The following is a 20978-nucleotide window of genomic DNA, read 5'->3' as shown; positions in this document are numbered from 1 at the left end:
TTTCCAAATCCCCTGCATGAAAGGTACTACCTCCAGTCAGGGTCCTTAGGCAAGACCCCCTTAACCTACCTTCCTTACCTGTAAGGCGCTTTGGATAAAAGCGTCTGCCAAATGCATAAACAGAAAATCTTATAAGTATAACTATGCATCAGTAAATTAAATAAAAACTACCACAAAGACTAATGCACAGACAACACAATTTTAAATAAAAAAAATCGCCTCGGCTCAAAATGCATTGCGGTGACATCACATGGCAACTTAAAAAAAAAGTACCGGTCTCATCCAAGCGCAGTATAGTACCGTTTTAAATGCCTCAGTACCCCGGTACCAACTTAGTACCGGTATACCGAACAAGCCTCGTAAGATGTCCAATAAATGTGTGAAAGAAATTTTAAATTTAAACACCTTAAACGGCAAAAGGACAAAGACAAATACACCTGAAAGGCGTGATGCATAACTTTCTGTTGTGGAAGAACACTGCAGTGTTTGCACAGTGGAGCTCTGAATCTTTTCACGCCTCATGATTCAATTATTAATTCTCCGTTGATGATTTCATGCATCTCACACCCTCAGACAAAAACGCAATGGACCTCCCCTCAAATTTTGTGAACTTGGGACTTTTTTGCACGTTTGCTTGCAATCTATTTAAGCTTTTATTTTCTTGCATGGGAACCAGCTTGCGAGGCATTTTTGCCCTGTCTGGGAACATTTTGAGTTGATCTCTCCTAATAAGTTAGGCACATCGTAATAACTGTGAAAGGGTATTTTCCAAAGCAAAACAAAGGAACCACCTGAGTGAAAATGAATAAAATAACCCTATTTTACATGTTGCCCATTGTAACACAAGTACAGTTGCATCACAACCCCGTCCCTAATTTCTGTCCCTGCCTTACGCTATATTAATGAGTATTTTATTTGTTTAGTGTCATTATTAGTTAAGCACAATTCAATTAAAAGTTTCACACACCAAAGCAACAGTGCCATTATAACTACTCTGCCTGTTTTACATTTATTGTCCACTTGATGGCACATTAGAGCACGTGAAGCACCAGGAAGCTTCGCCCATGAGTGAACCAACTGAAAGCTTCAACGCTTCATCTCACCATCACTACTTTTAACACTTTTATGCGCTTATGTTGATTTCTCAACATAATCATTGTCTTTCCATTTTAGATAAAGTATGTCCATTTAAAACGAGACTAACTCCTGTTTCAAAGTCTTGACCATGAATAAATAAGTTGAAAGCATTGAAAATTTGAGCGCTTGTGGAGGAAAACTGGTAAATATGTTCATCTACTTCACTGAAAGAATCTTTTAGTTTCTTTTAGCAGTTCAGTTAGAGATGCCAGGGCTGCCTACTTTTCAATCTTTGAAAGAGCAGAGATCATCCTAAGGTGCTATTTGATACCATTAATGATATTGTTACTTCTACTCCAGCTACTGTCCCAATTTTTGGATGAAAATTTTCTTTCTTTCTTTGTTGAAAAAGTCAGTAATGTGGGAAACTCCTTCAGCATCTTCATCGTGTGTCCCTGGAACAGTTCAATCTGTTATTTCATCCTTTTCTTTATCTGAGCGGGTAAAAACAGTTGATTCAGTAAAAGCATATTCCTGTTTTCTTGATATTTTACCTTCATCTTTGTTTAAAAAAAAAAATGTCTTTCAGTCTATCTGTCCCTGTGTGCTCATAATCAACACTTCACTGGTGTCCGGTCTAGTCCTATCCAACCACTCTTTAAAAAAAACTAAGCTTGGCCCTTCTCTTCTTAGTAGCTCAGCATAATCTCAAAATTACCATTTATTACTAAGATTTTAGGAAAGGTTGTGGCTAAGATGCTTCCAGCTGTTTTGGACAAATTTAGCATTCTTGGTCATTGTCAAACTGGCGTTCGCAGAGCTCATTCTACCAAAGTAGCTACTAAGTACATGTCATTTTTCCCCACTTCTCTTGTCTATGGTGTGCCACAAGGTTCTGTTTGGGGGCCTTTATTGTTTCTGTTATATCTGCTCCCTCTTCAGCAGATTTTGAGCACTTTTAATCTGAAGCAGGTGCGTTGAAGCAGGAAAACATTTCAAACCTGCAGGACAGCGACCCTCAAGGACTGACTTTGGACATCCCTGGTCTAGATGGTCTATGTCAGAGTCGTGGCGTAGAATTGAAGGATACAAAAAAAATTTGCAGCATTAAAAGTGTCAAAAGGCACCCAAACAGAAATGACTGAGTGCTCACGCTTGATTAGAGAAGTAATAAGAAGCTCATGATCACTATGAATGATATCCAGTATTTCTTTATGGAGATGGAAGAACATTACAGATGGACAACCATCAGTGCAACACTCCATCAATTTAGAATTGCCAATGTAGCCTATCCTCACTAAAAGGAATATGACAGCCTGATCAGAGTTTGGCAAAATACATAATCAGTTTGCAATCTTTAATTCACATTTAGAATGCATGAATAAAGGAGAATTTAGATGTTAAAAGTTTAGTTTATATATTTACTTAAGATGTTTTGGGCCCGTTTCAAAGATTTGATAAGCATTAAAGCATTAAGGGATAGGAAACACATTTGGGGCTTGCATCAGACTGTTTTTTTCCAGTCTCAGCCAGCAAACAAACTATATAACTGATATTTTCCCAGATATTTCCAGATGTGAAAGTAATTTCGAAAGAGGAGCTCTCTCCATTTCCCTCATATAGGTGACAACTGCAGCTGTTGTTAATTTATTCTTTTTTTCTACCATAAGATTTTTTTAGGGTTAGAACAAATATTTATTTGAGTTACAACCACTAACAAAGTAGCCTATCCGCCACTGTTAAGGAGCACGATACGGCCTAGCTTGTTTGCTTTAAACTAGTTTGGGAAAAGTGTCTGAATCACGTACTTATTTAGGGATTTTTGAGTTTTCCTCAGACCTGTTTTACTGTTAAATGGAAACCCTCCCTAATGACTCTCAAACCAAGAGTAGTAAAAGCCCTGGCTATGATAAAATAACCTAAAAGGCTGAACAATTTCAAGGAAACCAGACACTGAGCATTGTCTTTTCTAATGTCATTCTTATAGTCAAGCATGGTGATGGTAGTATCATGCCATGGGAATGTCTTTCTGAAACAGCAACCAGGAGACTACCCATGAAACAAGAAAAGATTCATGCATATAAAGGCTCAGAATATCAGGCTTATCAAAAGATTTACTTTTCAGCAAGATAACCCAAAGTCAACCAGAAAAAAAACAGGAATGGCTCAGGAGTAAGCTCTCTGGAGACCTTGAAATGGCCGTGCTTCATTCACAATCCCTTCCGACCTGGTTTTACATTTTTACCAACAACAATAAGAGACTTCCAAATGAATGAGCTAATAAGTTCTAAGATAGTTGTCAAGAAGAACTGAGTCAGGGTCAATGTGTACTAAGGAAAGGATCTGAACATTCTAGCGTAATTAATTTCAATCTTTCTTTTGGCTTTACACATTCTCTTATTTGCAAAAAAGGTGTTGCCTGTTACCTTTTGATCAGGCTTGCTTAAACTAGAAAGTTGGACTTAACTTAATATTATTAGATGGATGAAAAATCTGTGATGGTGATTCAGTGGGTCACTGGCAGTACGTCAGTGAACCCCTGAAGTTGAAAGCCCATCTGCTGTACTCTCACCTGCGGGGCTCATCCCTCCAGCCCTGAGGCCTGATAGCAAACAAGGCCTTTGGAAGTCCCTCCAGGCCCAATCCGGACAGTGCTGGTCCCACAGCAAACCACATGTGACTGGGCCCAGCCTGACCCGCAGCCCAGGCTGCGCGAAAAATCAGCTCAGCTTCTTCCAGGGAGCAGTACAGGAGACGAACCTGGAGAACGAGGATGAGGAAGAAGGGAAGTATTCAGTGGAGATGCAAAAGAATAAAAGAATAAAAAGAGGCCACGAACAGGAAGGGAAAGTAGAAAGATGGTGAAAACAAAAGCAGGTAAAATGAAAGGAAAGGAAGGTTGAAAAAACAATGTGTCAGAAGAAAAAGATGGATGGATGTAAATGGATGTAAAGAACAAAAGTGGCAAAAAGTTCAATTCCATCTCATTTTTCATCTTCTTTATTTCTTGCTGCTAGGTCAAAACAATGACATGCTTCTTTCTTAATTCTATATCATATTCATTAATGCATCATTATACTTGGTGCAGTTTTACATTAATTCTTCTACTTTTATATATCTAATTATTTTCACTGCAGTGAGCGGCACTTGAGAAATTATGCTTCTTGGTCTGCTTGCATTTTCCCTTTATACTTTATTAAAGAGGGAGTTAATGATGGTGAGCGTAAAAAACTGAAATTCAAGAGTGAGAGACAGAAAAAGTGTCTGCACCGTGTGTGTGTGTGAGGGGGGGGGGGGGGGGGGGGGGTTGATGCAGAGGGTTCTTCAGATGATTGCTCAGAGGAAGCACTTGAGGAAAATTGGTACCATCATTTTGTAAGACAATTGAAGAAGTTATAAAACTGCAATCGGTCAAAGCCGGAATACGAAATGTGTGTTAGTAAAACACACAGTAATACCAGCAGGCCTTTGGTGTGTGGATCACATGCTGTGCATTCACTGCTGTTACACACGTCAGAGAGGATGGCGAGATGACGCCGATCCTCCTACTCAGCTGACAGCGGATGAGATCGAGGTCGGCGTGAGGTCTACATAAACGTTCAATCCCCTTCTATCACATCCTCCGAGCAGTATGGAATAAATTTAAACCTCTTTACAAACAGAATCTGCATTTCATGAACTTGGATTTTGTCACTCTTCATGTACGACACAAAGTGTCCTCTGATCTGGGGGGGGGGGGGGTTCCCCACTTTCCTGCAGAAGCAGCTGTAATTTGTTAAAATCTTATGCCATCGATCACTTTGTAAGTCAAAGTGTCTAATTTTTCAAGCTCTAGACATCTCATTTTGGAAGAAAATATTTTATTTACATCCCTGTGGGTCTTCATATTTTATTGTGTCACAGCATCAACATTCAAGCTGAAATTAAATTTGTTCTTTTCTGGAATCATCCCCACACAGAGAATCATTTCGAAGAGACCCGGGCTTTGATCTTATCCTGTGCTGTAAATAATGTTAGGACCACATGTTGTGTTTTTTAAACCAGTGGATATTTGACTTTTGCTGGCAAAGTGAAAATGTTTCCATTAAGAGCAAGAAATTCCTAAGACCTTTGGTGAAAGCCTTGTGTTAAGTTTGTGTGCGCTATTTGTGTATCTAATGGTCTACCTGAAGAGTATTAAATACACAACTCACAAATAAATTAAACATTCGTTAAACCAGCTGTCATAAAAAAGCTCTCATTTAGCTTCACACTGTAAGGTAGCATACTGTGTAATTAGATAAAGAATAAATCAAACACCAGTATGTGTAATATGAATGCAGTCCCTTGTCGTGGTAAATCCCTTAGCGCCACAAAGCAATTAAGTAGTTTTCACTCCCTGTATAACTCTGGCAGTCAACAGATTTATTGCTTCAGTTACTGTTTTTGCTGTCATCAGATTTTTAAAAGCAGCACGATCATATTAGCCAGAATTTGCTGATAAATTCAATGGACACACGTCCACTCCAAATAATGCAAAAGGTTTTACCAGCAGCTGAACTTGGTAAATAAAACATCTGACCTAAGATCAACAACAAGACATGACGCGTTACGCAGAGCGTGAGAAAATCTACGTACACCCAGTTGGTCAATATCTTCAGTCGCCAAAGGATTGTCATCCAGCAGTGCCTGCACCACGCTCAAGACAATCCAGACTCTTTTCATGACCTACCGAGCGCTACCAGAACAGGGTAGGTCCATCTTCAAGACTCTTGGACCCAGCTCTTCGGAGAGCATCTCCTACCCTGTACTTCCCTCTATGTCTGAACTCCATCTCTACTCTGTCACCTCTGACAGAGTCTGGCTTACGGTTTGGTGTCTGCTTTCCTTCTACATCCACTTAGCTTATTGTTAGCTTTGATGTTAGCTGTGACGTTATATCCTCATTTGTAAGTCGCTTTGGATAAAAGCTTTGGACAAAAATGCAGAAACATAAACATCTTGTAGAACTACCTTTTCCAGCAATAACTTAGAATCATTTTCTGTATGACGTTATCAGTCTCTCACAGCATTGTGGCTCTTTCCAACGTTGCGTCAGTTAAATGAGGTTTGCAGCATTGGTTCATGCACAGCTCTCTTAAGGTCCCACCACAGCATGAGGTCTGGACTCTAACTGGACCATTGCAAAAACTTGATTGTTTCCTTTTTCAGACAGTTTGTTGCAGATATGCTGCTGTGTGGATCCACTTCTGCATTTCGGTTTTAATGCTATATATGATAAACACTGCACTGCCGGCTGATTGGGTGCCGTTTGTTAGCATGTTCACCACCACGGCATATATATACATGCTATATTGGTTGTGTTAGTGGGAAAAATACTGCAGCATACCTTTGATCCAATGTGCACTGGTCCAGTAGCTGTTAAAGACAGACTGAGCTTTTTTTGTATTCACATTAAAATTTGTTCAATGTCCATGACTGCATATGGGCCCATCTGAGATCAGATGGGTCCATATGAACACTCCAGATTCAGGCTGGATCTTAATAAGTACCATGATTTAAGAACATGGTCAAACTTACATCTTAAAACTTTAATATCCAAGTCTGAAAGAAAAAGTTAAAAGCAGCTTTATATTAGTAATCTTTGTTGCTATACTGCTTGCTTTGCCATGCAGTTGTTCCTCTATAATGATAAACTTAAGTGATCTAGGCATGGAGAGGAAAAAACAGCATGTCTGCTGCCCTGCTTACCAGTTACAAGCACAATGATTCAAATCATGATGCCAGTATGCTAAATAGCAAAGTCCGGCTTTGAAGTAAAATAAATATCCCATGCAGCACCACAGCTTCCCAGTACTTCAGAGATTATGCATAATAGACATAAGACTGATCATTTTATACTAGCTACGGCAGGGTGGTCATTTATCCTTTTCAGGGGCAGAGGGATTTTAGGAATGCAATGGAAGCTAATTTTTATTTCAGGTGCAAATGATAAACAGATTGTTCACATCCACTTACAATCTGTTTATAAGATGTGAGAGAGGCAGAGACAGAAAAGAAGCGCAGGACAGAGGATGAGAAACACGGCAGTAAGGAAGCCTGGAATAAAATCCTCTGTGGGAAGCAGTTCTTTCTGTTTGAATTTGCCTTGTGTCACAGAGGAGATGAATCAGTTCCAGCACTGAGTGAGTATGCAACAGTGCAGGGCTTATGGAATACACCTGTACCATTCAGCGCTAAACCTGCATGATGCCACAACAGATACATTATGAGACAGCACCACTTGGTTTTGAGCAGAGGATGGAGCATAATTAGAGGATAATGCAAAGTTTGGCACAGAACCTTAACTGCTTGCTTTAAGTCTGGGCAATGAAAGTTCCTGATTGGGGTTAGGCAGAAAGCTGGCTGGTTTAGATACCAAACCTATACAAGTAATATCTCCAGACACCACATTTTTCTCTCATACGTAAGTTCAGAAAGTTTCTCATAGTGATGGTTTATGACAAATGTCGTAGCTTATGTAACAGCTATAATTAACACCAAACCATGTTTTTTTTCTTCCCCAACACTAACCATGCATTTGGCTTGACAGAATATATCATGAAACAGAAAAAAATGCTTTTAACTAAGCCAGGAGGTAAGAGCCTCTCATTGAAAGAGTAATGAGGTGATTAATATGTTCTCCACCCTGAACTAGTGGAGGGAGTAGTTGCTCAATCTCAAAATAATAAATAATATTTTAAAAAGTGATATTTTTTTTTTTTTTTTTAAGAAGATATTGGGACTAATCGACTGTGTAGCCTTAAGAAAAATACTCATCAGTGAGGCTAATTGAAAAAAACAAGTCTTCAATCTATTAGGCATCATGAAGATTGGATTTTGGTGCAAAGGTGTTGCATCAAAACTATCAAAGTAAATACAAGGAGAAATACGAATTTTCAAGGACATATTATATACTTTTGCAGAAAACACCAAATGGGTGATGCTGACATATCCAGAAGGTAGCATTTCAATGGGAAAAGGAACAATCTGGCTTATGCAACAGCCCATGTTGTCTTTACTGTTGTTGGCGTGAAAGTGGACATTTAAGTGGGGACATTTATTAATATTTCAGCACTTTTAGGGAGCTGCACATATAACTGTCAGCTGCTATCGCTCCTCTACTGACTAAATATTAAAGTTCTGGGGATAAAACTATTCCGTTTAAAGTATATAGCCTCAAATATGCCTCTTGATACTACATTGGATTTTATGCCTGTGTCTTGATTTGCATTTTAACTTTTTCTTAAATATCTCATGACTGGAGAGTTTCATCTTTTTAAGACAATTTTAGAAAATAAAAATGCATATATGTTGACATCTAAAGCCCTTTCAGTGCCCTCTGTTTAATGTTTCATATCACTTTCATTAAATTACATCATGTTCAGTTTGGCCCTTCGTTTTTGGTCCAGTGTCCCTCTCTTTATTTCTTTCTCTCTCAGACTTAATTTCACCGAAGGTCATTAACTGTAACAAAGGTCAAAAGAACAGAGCAAAGAATGGACATGAATATGAATAGAATTAGTACAGCATGAAAGAGAGTTATTTTAATGTTCTTGTAAAAGGATGAAGGTTATGGAGGCGAAGAAAAAAAAAAAGTGGCACCCAGAATTTCCTTCTTCCCTATCAGATAGTACACAGTTAAGGTCACCCGAGAAGGTGATCATTCTAGTTCTATGTTCATTCTCTGCTTCTATGTTTAACAATAATTGTTTAATTTGTGACACAGATTACTGTACAGTCCACTCTGAAGCATGTTTAAGCTGCACTTTTCAGGCTGCTAGAAGAGAAGAATGTTTCTCAAGTAAAAAAAGTCATGAGGTGTATGAAAAAAGGAGGGCTATCATAAGATGTATAATGGTGACTAGCATCATGCTATCATATGTACACAGAGGAAAATTAAATATCTTAAAAGCAATCAGCTTTAAGAGCTTCACTTATTGATGTTTGTTTCAATAAATGAGGGTAAACAGAGTTAGTCCTGCATGTATACGCTGAACAAGACTGACACGGCTCCAAAGTTCCACCTTTTCACATCCTTTTGTAAAAACAGTAAAAAATAGGGAGAGTGGGGTCAGATGAGCTATTTCTTACTTATGTTGTCCTCAACATAAGAGAAAATGAGGCAGAGATAAAATTAAAGCCTACAACCAAATTTAAGGGTGCATCTCATTGATTTGGGTAATCTAAAACTTACAAAACTATGACTTCTTATGAAAGAAAAATGTTCCTGTGGCTCAATTTGTCCCAGGTTAGGGGTAAGTTGATCTGGTTCAGTTTTCTGTTGCACTATCTGAGGGTAAACTGAACATTTCATTTAATCTAAATCGAACTCATGCAAAATTAGCCAATTTTTTTTTTTTAATTGAATGGCCAATTTTTGCTTTACAAATAAGTCATATTTATTTTCTTAAAGATAATTTAATAGACTTAAAAAATATATATTAATAAAACTTAACTTAAAGAACCCACCAAAGTTGCAACCTTAAAAAAAAAACAAAAATATAGAACGAGATTCAATAGAATAGATAAAGAGACAAATACTGTAAGTAAAACTCTGAAACTGTCATTGAAACTCATCAACATTCAGTCAAATAAGCCAAATACAACTTTTTTTTAGCTTAAAGAGCAGTGAAAGAGACTGTTCAACACTTCAGACATAAAGATTGCAGTAAATTGTAAATTATTGCTTCTTCCTTGCAATTTGTCCAAACTCCATCATGGCTCCGTTTACCCCACACCATTTGGCTCACTTTGCCCCACAGCAGATATTTTGGAATAAACTACCTAGCTTAACAAATCAGCCAATTATTTAGCTAAAGAATTTTATATGTTTACAAATGACCAACATTCAACATGAATACTTTACACTTGCATACTCTGGCATTGATGTAGCAGCCATTATATCTGTTATGTCAAAATATTAATTTGGCAAGCCAAAGACGTTTTTTAAAGAAAACTGGTGCTTTTACCTCCCTCCATTTGCTTCTTCTTTTTACAGTCGGGCAGAATTTATGCATGCTTATAAAATGAATGATTACATCATTATAAAAGTCCATGGTTGCCAAGATACAGAGGGCAGATCAACCTTCCCACTGGCTTATATTACCCTACTCTCCCCAAAGTAAAGCTAAATTCACAATAAAGTGGCTCTTATTCATATATTCTTATGTTTCTTTTTTAAGATGGTTAAATTCATCAGAAGCTGAAACAGAAAATCAGCCCCTTTGTGTCCACTTGCTGTCGCCTAAATAATTTCCAGACTGTCGCTTTGCCCTAATAAAGTCCACCAACAGATGATAAGAACACCATTAAAGTAAATTAGACATAAACTCTGTGCAGAGAATTTAGTTATTTTAATTCTATTGCACGAATGATGTCCCTCACACAAAGTCAACGGCAGAATGCGTTTCCTCACAATTCACAGCGTCGCATCATCGGACATTCTTCAGTCAGTAACTCAATTCTGCTCCAGTGCATGTAAATTGGGAAGAGAACAGTGGTCCGATTAACTGGCCGAGCTGTAACCGTAGCTCAACAGGTAAAGGAACCGACTGTCAACCACTTAGATTGATTACTTTTTTTGGCTAATGTTAAGAACAGTTACTATTATGACTAACCTATGACCTAACTTTGTGTTTCGAATGGCTGAACCAAAGACAGTACATTCGGGGACCAGTTAGGAAGAAACTGTAGATGTGTTTAAAATACAGGGCTTCATGGAATTTATTTGGTCATTTGTTTATGTAGAAAATAAAATAGAAAAGCTATGTTTACCAGCTGTGCTGAACCATGATGCGAAAGGCATGCTGTGATTTGCTAGACCAAAGGATCATGACTGTTTAGCAGTTCATGATGATGTTGCAACAGACCAGAGACACACAGCATGTATTTCTATTATAGATATATTGTATTTTTTATATGGAAATGATCAGATAAATACTCTTGCACATTGGTATGCAGGCACATTCATTTAGACAGTTGATTTGACATAAGATGAATATTTTTTACCCTTTGACTCAATAAATCAACAGAACAGTCAGAAGTGACAGAAGTGTTTTCAATCCCTCACCTGAGCTTCATTGTCTTTAAGCAGACGCTTTGTCCGTGCCCCACCAGGGTCATCTGTCACATTAAGAACCACCACGCTCTTCTTTTCCCAGCCAATGAATGAGCCATCCGTCATACCCTCCACCATGGCCAGGAAGTCCTCGTAGCCATGGTGACGGGTGGTTACAACAGAGAAGGCAGTCCAGTCATATTCTTCGAGCACTTCGAAGATTACCTCAAGCTGGAGCATGGTGGAGCAGGTGAACTGGAGGTAGATCGAGCCACTCTCCTGAAAGCAGAGAATGAGTCTGTGAATCCATGAGAAAATGTAGGCATTCGGTATGAAGATTACTTCACACTACAAGTCATAATTTATCAAATATGGTGAAAATAAGTTACTGCTTTGGAACGTCTTTTGTAAGCCGCATTCAAGGATACTCGACATTCAGACATTCAGATTAGTGGCCCAGTTGTGTGAGAATGAGCTCAGGAGATGGTTCTGCATTTTCTTGCTGTTGCCATTCAGTTAAGCTCTATTCTTTGCCTTGTGTCTGACTGGCTTCTGTTTTTCTAAGCGAGGGAAACTCGGAGGAATGACGCAGTCTGTCAAAAAGAGAAATCCTTGGCTTCTGAATAAAAGCTTTCAACATCACTGGAAGAAACAATGATGGCCTTCCTCTATGCTGCTTAAGTCACATTTAATCTGAGTAGATGTATCACTCATAGGTTGGAAGAGGTATTGATTTACATTGGCTTTTCTGCCACTGTATTTTTGCCTAAACAAGTATGAGGATGACAAAATCCATATGGGTGAAAGGTTGCAATGAACATTCAGATAACATATGTGATTTTATGACAATGTGTATACTCCTATGCACATTTTTGTTGCTTTAATCATTGTTGTTAACAATTATTGTCTATTCCCTTTATCAAAATTAAGCAAAGACATTAAGGCATATCTTTAAATTAATCATCAAAGCCCTACATCTATGTGTGCATGTGGATGATCAAAGGAGAAACTTCAGGGAATATCACTCCACTCTCCCATGCTGAAAGAGTTCACCTCAGGTTCTGCTGAAGTAGGCCAAATATCAAACCAGCAGAACCTGATTTCCAGTGTAGCCTTGTCTGTTTCCCTCTACCCATCTGAGAGCAGGGTGCACAGGAAAAGTGCTTTGAGTGAGCTGTGGCGCTATAGTGTCAAACCCACGGTATATCAATAACAAGCTTGAGCTAAAGGAAAATACTGTACTCTAAGCACTCACCAAAAGCAATGGATGCCTGACATCATGTCCCAAGTTACAGTTTTAGAAGAACTATTGACACAAGGTGGATTGATTCTTCAAGTGACTCAGCATCCCAAAGGTAATCAATAGTGATTAGTTTAATTAAAAAGCATTTCTCAAGCACAAAGCTACTCTCAAAGCAAAAATGTCCACTTGTAGCATTTGCCAAATTACAGAGTCAGGTGCCATATTACCCTAAAAACCAACACTTAACTGGTAAGTAAGGATGGGAATTGTTAAGAATTTTTTAATTCCGGTTCCATTATCGATATCGCTTATCAATTCGGTTCCTTATCAGTTGTCTTATCATTCTCATCCAGTTATATATAGTTCAAATGGCTTTGGTTGCAGTAACACTTTAATTTCAAGTATGCACCCACATGTTATCTATTTTCGCATCTGTCATTTTACTTTTCCCTGCCTCGATGAAAGGAGTAGCCACAGGTGTGGGAGCCTGCCTCACTCTTGCAGCCTTCATCAACTAAATGTTAATATCCGATGGAAATTATTCATACAGTATATCGCTACCATTTTTACAATCAACAGGACCTGGAAGTTTCACGTTTACCTGGGACTTTTGAGAGGGAAGACGCTGTGCCAAAAGCTCCCATGCAGCGTCGCTGCCATCGCTTAGCAGTGTGTCGAATACTTTACATTTGTGCAAAGAAATTGCATGCTGTGTGGTTAAATGTTTCTGCATATTGGAGGTATTTCCCCCCTTGATGTGATAATAGCTCCGCATGTGTTGCAACTGACCTTAGTATTGTCCTTTTTGGTGAAATATAACCTAACTTTAGAGCGCTTTTGTCTCGACGCGATGTTGGAAACATTCTGAGCCAAATTACGAAGCGTGCGCATGACATCATCGCACAAATGCGCCAGACTTTAGCAGAACCTATAAAATAGATCGTTCGGCAGGCAGATTAATGGTATGCTGTACTTTATTTCAGGGTAAATTGTCATGGTCTGATTTTTTTGTATTTTTTCTAGGGTTGTGTCTGTGCTTATCTTTGTGGACTTTGTTTTTAGATTATTGGATTTTCTAGGTCTTTGTAACTTTGTAACCTCCCTTTTGTAGCATTCTGTGTTTTCGTTTTTTGCCACATCATTTGCCATAGAAGTGAGTAAAATTGCAAAAACACCAAGCTCGACAGTGCAACAGTTACTGTAGCTATTCTCTAACCGATATTATGCAGCTTTACATGATGAACAACAACAAAATACAATCATAATCCTCATTCTAAATGAGCTGGAGAGGACATTCAACACAGAGTGAGTGCACAAAAAAATTCTATTGTAAATTTATTCTTTAACTTGCTTTATCATGCAAGAATCAATGAGAAAAGTCTCATTGATTCTTATTTGACCTGACAACATATTTCAGTGATCGTAGCCAAAAGGTGGTGTTCCTCAACTCCTGCCCTTATGGGCTGCTGCCCTGCATGCCCTGCATGCATGTTCCCTGCTTCAAAACAGTTGACTCAAATTATTGAATCAATGACAAGCTTGCGCAAAACTTGAGGACAAGCTGTTGAGGAGAGCCATTTGATTTGAATCAGGTGTGTGAGAGCCAGGAAACATAAAGGGCAGTGGCCCTTGAGAACTGGAGTTCAGGAAAACTGCCATTAAGGGGCCAGAAGAGTGATTTATTTCTGCATGTGTGGCCTGAATATTTATCCGAAGTTGATAGAGCTCCAAGGAGAGAGAAATCAACAGAGTACAGTGAACTTTAAGTAATAAAATTTCCTCTTTACCATCCGCAGCAGGTCTCTCAACACATTCAGGAAAATGTGCCAAGTTGTAAAATTTCTTCTCCTGTTTGGCATTGTCAATAGCATCAAAATCTTTCCTACAGACATTATGGTCTGCAGTTGAATGTACCAGCAGAAGTCTTTCCCTCAATTTGTAGCCAAGGGCAGCGATTCCAATTCATTGTTTGTGGTATAATAAATAGAAAAAGGTTGAGTTTGTATCATTCAGTGTGCTCCTGTGCCCGCTGTCATTTAAAATCTCAAGTTTTCACCCAAACTCCAAATCTTTCATCTCTCTAAATTAATCTGAATAGTGTGTAAGGCACAGATGTAAGGTATTTCCCATAGTCAGAACTACCAAACATACTAATTAGCACAGTACCAAGACTGCTGTGTTTTGCAATCCTTAAATGACTCCACATTTCATCACACCATTAAAAGAACTTACCTGAAACTCTCTGCCTCCCTCTGGCTGGCCCCGTCTTTCTAAGCCCAGCTCGGTTCTGTTGCTTTTTATGAGAACTTCTCTCCTTTCTAATGAAGGCTCTATCAACCTTTTAAAAGTACTGTGGAAGTTGACTTACTTGGTGTTTTATGCACTGTAAATTGTCCGGATGTCGTTTTCTCTTCTGGTATAATGTAGTTCTTATTCTACAGCCACAGCTCTGTATGGGCTCAGTTCTTCTAGATGCATTTATTAACATGGTATTTCAGCCTTTGTGAGTTCCTCCGGATAAAAAAAATTTGTACTATTTGGTTGCTTGAAAATGTATTAATTGGCTAATTAAACTTTGACAAGGAGTTTAACACTTAAAGAGAGAGTAAAACAAATTTAGACATCTGTATGGAAATACATATGTATTAGAGCTGCCATGATTAGTCGATTAGTCACGATTATGTCGACTATTAAATTCGTTGACAACTAATTTAATAGTCGATGCGTCATTTTATTTTATTTTTTTCGAACTTTCACCTTCCACTGCTGCGTCTGCCTTTCTATCCTTGACACACATGCGCAGTAGTGGTAACCGGGGGTCAGCCGTAATGTCACAGGAAGTTAAACCAGACGGGCTCTGGTATCATGGCTACCCGGCAATGGAGTTCAAAAGTGTTGGAGCATTTTAAGAAAACTAAAGACAAATGTGTGCAATGCAATATCTGTAAGGCAGAATTTGCCTTCCACAGCAGCACAACGACGATGCACGAGCACCTGAAAAGGAGGCATGTTGTTGTGGCTGATTGTGAAGAAGGACCGTCATCTTCGTAAGCTAACTGACTAGTTAGCTGCTAAAATTAGCGTAAACAGAGAGTTAACTTGCTACTTACTCATACTGATAGCTGTAAACATTAACATTAGCGATGGCGATTTGATTAATTAGCCTTGGCACACATATTTCATGTGTTTTCTGTAACATCACAACAGTGGTGTGTTTGAATAGGAACGCTAATGTTTTCTAACGTTATGTTTCTGTGCTAAAAAAGTACGCTCATCTTCAATGGATGGCTTTGTTATAAAGCTAGCTACATGCACACCTCAGCAAGCAAATGTCCTGACTTGAGTCCATACTGAACATGTTGGTGTTATATTTGAGTCAGTGAGACCAAAACTTTTGTGAATAATTCCTTAGTTTCAGGTGCTACCTCATTTGATTTAAATGCAGCTAAGTTTGATGCCAGAGACAAATGAAGGAAAGAAAAACCTAAAAAAAAAAAAAAAACTAAAACCTTAAGTATTTATTTTCATGTGTTTGCTACACAGTTAAATAATTGTTTGTTGCAACAAGCTGCATATTTCAAAGGGTTAATGAACTATGATATTAATTGTCTTTTTTTTAGTTGGCATATTCCTTAAACACTCCAAGCTGAAAGCTAATGATGGTTATATAAGAGCAGCTGCATCCTGGTGCGATAAGCTGTATGTTTTACATTTAACATGCGTATGATCTGATTAGTCGAAAAAAAATAATCGGTGATTAGTCGACTATTAAAATAATCGTTTGTGGCAGCCCTAATATGTATTAGATATTAGTTGCTTAAAACATGCTAAAGTGGTGGGAACTGGGTTTTACTGAATTGTGGAATTGGGCTTTTAAATGTTTTTTCCTCAAATTTCTGCTCAGGACTTTTAGGGCAGGTCTAAAATGAAGAGTTCATGATGTTGTGGGATGTGTATTAAGGTTAGCAAAAGTAAAGCGACTCCTCACACAGGAATGTTATATAAATGTACTGAGATTAACATTTTCTGCCTTCATCATGAAAATATGTCCTCTCTCGAGGTCAAAACTTTCAGAACTTGGTCTGTCTACTTAAATTGAAGGGGAATAAAACTTATATGTATTTCTTTATTAATATTGTGAATATCTAAACTGAAACGTGGCCCCACTGCAGATCTGGGAACACACCAATGCTAACCACCACAGCACCATGCAGCCCTTGACACCCATTAATTAGTCTATATCAAGCAAGCATCGTAATCCAGAACGCACACCAGTCATTGTGATTAAATGATTTGTGGATTTTGACACTCTTTGGACAGTGATAACCCCAGAGACTGCGCTACAGATTTTTCAGGTGTATGTTCTCAAAAACACAATTATTCAAGTTTAGACATAAACTATAAAGTTATTTCTTCCACACAGCAGTCCCTGTGCTGATTAACTTAAAAGAAGGGACAGAACTGGGATGATTCTGATAAGAAAATTAATTTTCTCCCTGATAAGGTCAGAGCAGCATGATTTCTAAACACTTTCAGTGTGAGAAAAATAATAGATTGTTTACTGGGCTTCATTTTCTGCTAACAGATGTTTAACACACTGCTTGTTTCAGATGTAGTTTCAGAGTTGCATTCATATGACCACAGGTCGAAGTCATTTGTCAGCTTCGAAGTAGAAATGTAATTCTTTATGTGAAAAAAGTCTAACGGCTGTAGTGCTTTACTGAGAACATAATGTCGTGTAAAGAAGCGGGACGAATCAGTTTTAGAAACACTTTCCCTTGTTTCCATTATTGTCTCATTTACATAAAGATCTCCTCCCCATCTGTTTCTCTGCAAACCAATGACTCAACACCGCCAGAATGACTTTATTAAAGCTGCTGGAAACAACAGCCGGAACCTGTGAATGTTCTTTGTAATGACCACTGATTTTTATTTAAAGATGCCAGTTATGCAATACCACTGCGTAGTGATATTTACACATGTCAACGTATTAACTGGCAATATTAAAGATTTAATGCCAGGAAAATGAGAATAAACAATGAGCCTATGTGCTTACTATATACTTTGACTTCACATCCATGGTTAAGCTTTGATGTTTCCTCTTAGAACAAGTAGAGGCTAAATTGGTCCTGATTTTTTTTTTTTTTAAAGTGGTGCTCATGAAGTTTTACTTAATCTGCTTGGTTACTATAACCCCATCCCCTGCCCTCAATGTAATCAGTTCTTTACTCTGGATCAGCAAGGAGTTGGGTTTTCCTGGGTTTCCTTTTTTTTATTAGGCACTGACGCCACTGGTTTGGTGTCAAAAGCAGGAAAATACAAGCTTCACCACCTCTGAAAGTTGTCTGATTGCAAACAATTACTGTGTTGTTCCCACTTTTACACCTTAAATGAATGTATGTTTTTCCTTAACCAAATAAGTTGTTCGTATAAAGATTGCAGCTTCATACTCATAACAGAAACCGCTAAATTAATTTTAAGAAGGGAAGAAGTCCACTTTTTGTGTTAATACACCTATTGTTTCTTACAGTCTGCGTTTCATGTCTCTGCCACTGACAGTCCATGCTTCTGTTCGAATGAAAGAGGCAGCGGTGATGATGCAATAATAAGTAATGCATTTTTACCTGTGGCTCTCGTCCTAGGCTGGCTCCTCCCCCGACAGCAACTATGGGAACCCCCGTTTGAGCAGAGACGAACTCAAGCATTGGGGCCAGAGGGGCTTGGTTTGGTGGTGGTGGTCTCTCCTCCTCAAACACCAAACCCTGAGTGAAACAAAGGTTGCGCTATGACATATATTACATCAGACCAAAGGGATTACATCAGCTTCATTGTGACACAATTTTATAAGCGACTTTCAATCATCAAAGCTGGAAATTCTTTTAATCTGATGCACGAAACTTTGATAACCAATTAAACACGGAACAAGTGTGCTAGAACTTTGAGAAAAATCAGAAGACTCACATGTTACACACAGTAATCAGCTCCAATTCCTGAAGGATATTTTCTTACACGCAAATGTCACAAGAAATGAAACAACCAAATATTTTAAAAGAGATTTAGAGATTAAATTAAGTAATGAAACAACAGTTGGGGGTTTTAAAGATGGAACTGCATTGCTATTTTGCTGTTTTGGGAGTTAAGTCTGTGGGATGACAGGCCTGACAGGACCTGACAGGACCTGACAGGATGATGGTGCCTGACCTGAATGGTTTAAGCTCCCTGAGATGACAGAAACAACAGTATAAGAAAATGGCTTCTGGATCGCCTCGATTCCTGAAGGGGTTTACAAGCAGGTACAACGTATCGTATATCGTATGAAGTTCAGATAAGAGGCCGACTTGATGACGTAGCACCTTTCTTGTAAAGATTCAGGGGAGTAAAACTGAAGTTAAGTGTAGCTGACAGGTTAATTCTCACAGGGAAGCAATTGATATGCAAATAGGTTACAGACAGGACCTGGAAATCAGATGGTAAGTGTTACTTAAAAGAGTCAATATAACTCTTCATCAGAGATATATGACATGACACTTGCGTTGTTCTGATGTGAAAACAAGTGATTTGTTAATACGAACTGATAAAAACATCCATTCTGTTTTTCTACAGATGAACAAATAAACCTAAAATATAGCATGTGGGACATTTGTTACCGCTGTATTATCACAAGAAGCTCCATCTTTGCTAAATCAGATGCTATAAATGAATGAGTTAAGATACAAATAAACTGTACAATGAACATGAATAAATAAAAAGAAAGCTCCTCTGGAGCACAATCTAACCAACAAATCATGGTGTTATGTTCACGATGCAGCAGAGAATAATTATTTTCCAGCCAGGACACTTTGCTTCTTTCTCAGAGACTTTGCAGCATCCACAATCTTACAGCGGTGCTCATTTCATACAATGACATGAGACTTCCCTGATGGGAAGATGTGCTAAATATTTGTAGTTCTACTAAGAACTCAAGACAAACAGCTTTCTCCATTTTAATTGAGTGATTGGAACTCTTTAGCATATCACCTGCCGGCCCATTAGCATATTGAAAGTTATTCATGTATGGTTGAGGTCATATAAATGAAAGTGCGAGCATTGGGGAAACCCTCCGGGAAAGGATGTCAGAGCTTCACTATATGTAGCCCATACATGGTGAATGGTTGAAAACAATTTCTTCTTCAGTACGGAGTGAAGTGATCTGTCTTAACCTACAGTGGCTTTAACTAAAAGGAGTTGGCAGCCAAACGGTCTCAGCGTCACACGGTCTTCTCTATGTTAGTACTGTACACAAGTTTTCAGACACACCTAAAGCTTTTTTTAGCTTTCTGCTGCCAACTGTGGGAAACCGTTTAAACTCTAGGCCAATCTTTTCTGTGTCTAAGCTTGTGCTGCTGCAAAACAACCAAGTTCCAGTGAAAACAGTGTTGTACAATAACAACTGGTCAGTGCAACTGGGCTTTGTGCTTAAGTGCTTTTTTTTATGCTTCTTCTTTGTGTTGAATTCTGCTTTCCAATTCAAGCGACTCCAAATAATAAAGAATGTTTGGCTCAAACATTTGCAGTTTTTTTTGGAACGTATTCAGACTTGAATAATGGTGTTGACTAAGGGTGAATGTGGCTGCTTAAACACAGGCATATAACCACCAGACATGGCTCAAATCTACATTTCTTTGGGCCACACCTGACCCTCACAACAGCTCACAGTAACCCACATAAAAGTCGTCTCGTAACGGGCCCAGCTAATGATTTTCGGGCCCCGTCTGGCCAACATAATACTTCCCAGTGTTGCAACTGAATCAAATGCCAAAAGTAACCCAGATTCTACACAAATGTGTCAGATAAGTCAGCATTTTGCCTAGCTACACATGACAAAAGAGAGGACTCTTTTTGGATCTTTCTCGATGGCTGCATGCAACCCATCCCTATAGCTTTTGTTACTTCAACTCCCATAATCCATCAGTCTGCCTAGCATGACAGCTATGCAGAGAAGTGTGAATGCTATAAATGTGGCTAAAGGCACCACCTCATACACTGCCTCATACAATTAAACCTTGACATCCCTCCCCAGGCAGTTTTAAAACCGTTCACACTTTGATTTATATGACCTCATCACGATGACTGGGTGGGCCAACGAAACATGTAACCTCAATGACTTTCAAGGTGCTAATGACCCAACGAGAGCTTAATTACCTGAGATTCCCAACCAGTTAGTTAAAACTGTGGAAACCTTGTTTGTGAGAGATTAAACATCTTCTAATTCAAGTTGTCAAGATCCAGAAAAGATATTTGCTTTCTGCTTCAGTTTTTTATGATTACCATGGCCTAGACAATTGAAAAAATATGTGCACTTCTTCTTTTATTCTTCGTACTATGCTTCTTACTAACATTTAGTCTCTGTGGACCACCATGAGTGCCTCTGCAGAAAGACTGTTGAAAACAGGTGCACTGCAATTATTATAATTGGTCATTTCAACATAATGGAACCTTATTAAATTAATTCATTATAATCATTAAACCTTCATACTATTATGATAGAGCGTTCTTTTTAAGAGGTAAAGATCATTATAATATGATTGAAAAAGTCATCGA

General features: G+C 38.4%; 1 protein-coding gene across 1 annotated transcript in view; it reads right to left on the bottom strand.

The window, feature by feature from the left end:
* Nucleotides 1–20978, bottom strand: part of LOC140275617 (glutamate receptor ionotropic, NMDA 2D-like) — a 107024-nt gene that overhangs the window by 69888 nt on the left and 16158 nt on the right. The window contains exons 3-5 of the mRNA XM_072371133.1: nucleotides 18023–18160; nucleotides 11168–11434; nucleotides 3650–3837 (exon numbers count right to left, since the gene is read on the bottom strand). Coding sequence (XP_072227234.1) covers nucleotides 3650–3837; nucleotides 11168–11434; nucleotides 18023–18160 — 593 coding nt within the window. The remainder of the gene's footprint in view (nucleotides 1–3649; nucleotides 3838–11167; nucleotides 11435–18022; nucleotides 18161–20978) is intronic.

The sequence above is a fragment of the Leuresthes tenuis genome, unplaced genomic scaffold, assembly GCF_036924035.1.
Source record: "Leuresthes tenuis unplaced genomic scaffold, fLeuTen1.0.hap1 SCAF_18, whole genome shotgun sequence".
Taxonomy (NCBI): Eukaryota; Metazoa; Chordata; class Actinopteri; order Atheriniformes; family Atherinopsidae; genus Leuresthes; species Leuresthes tenuis.
The sequence above is the reverse complement of the archived record's forward strand: the minus strand, read 5'-3'. Positions and strand labels throughout refer to the sequence as shown.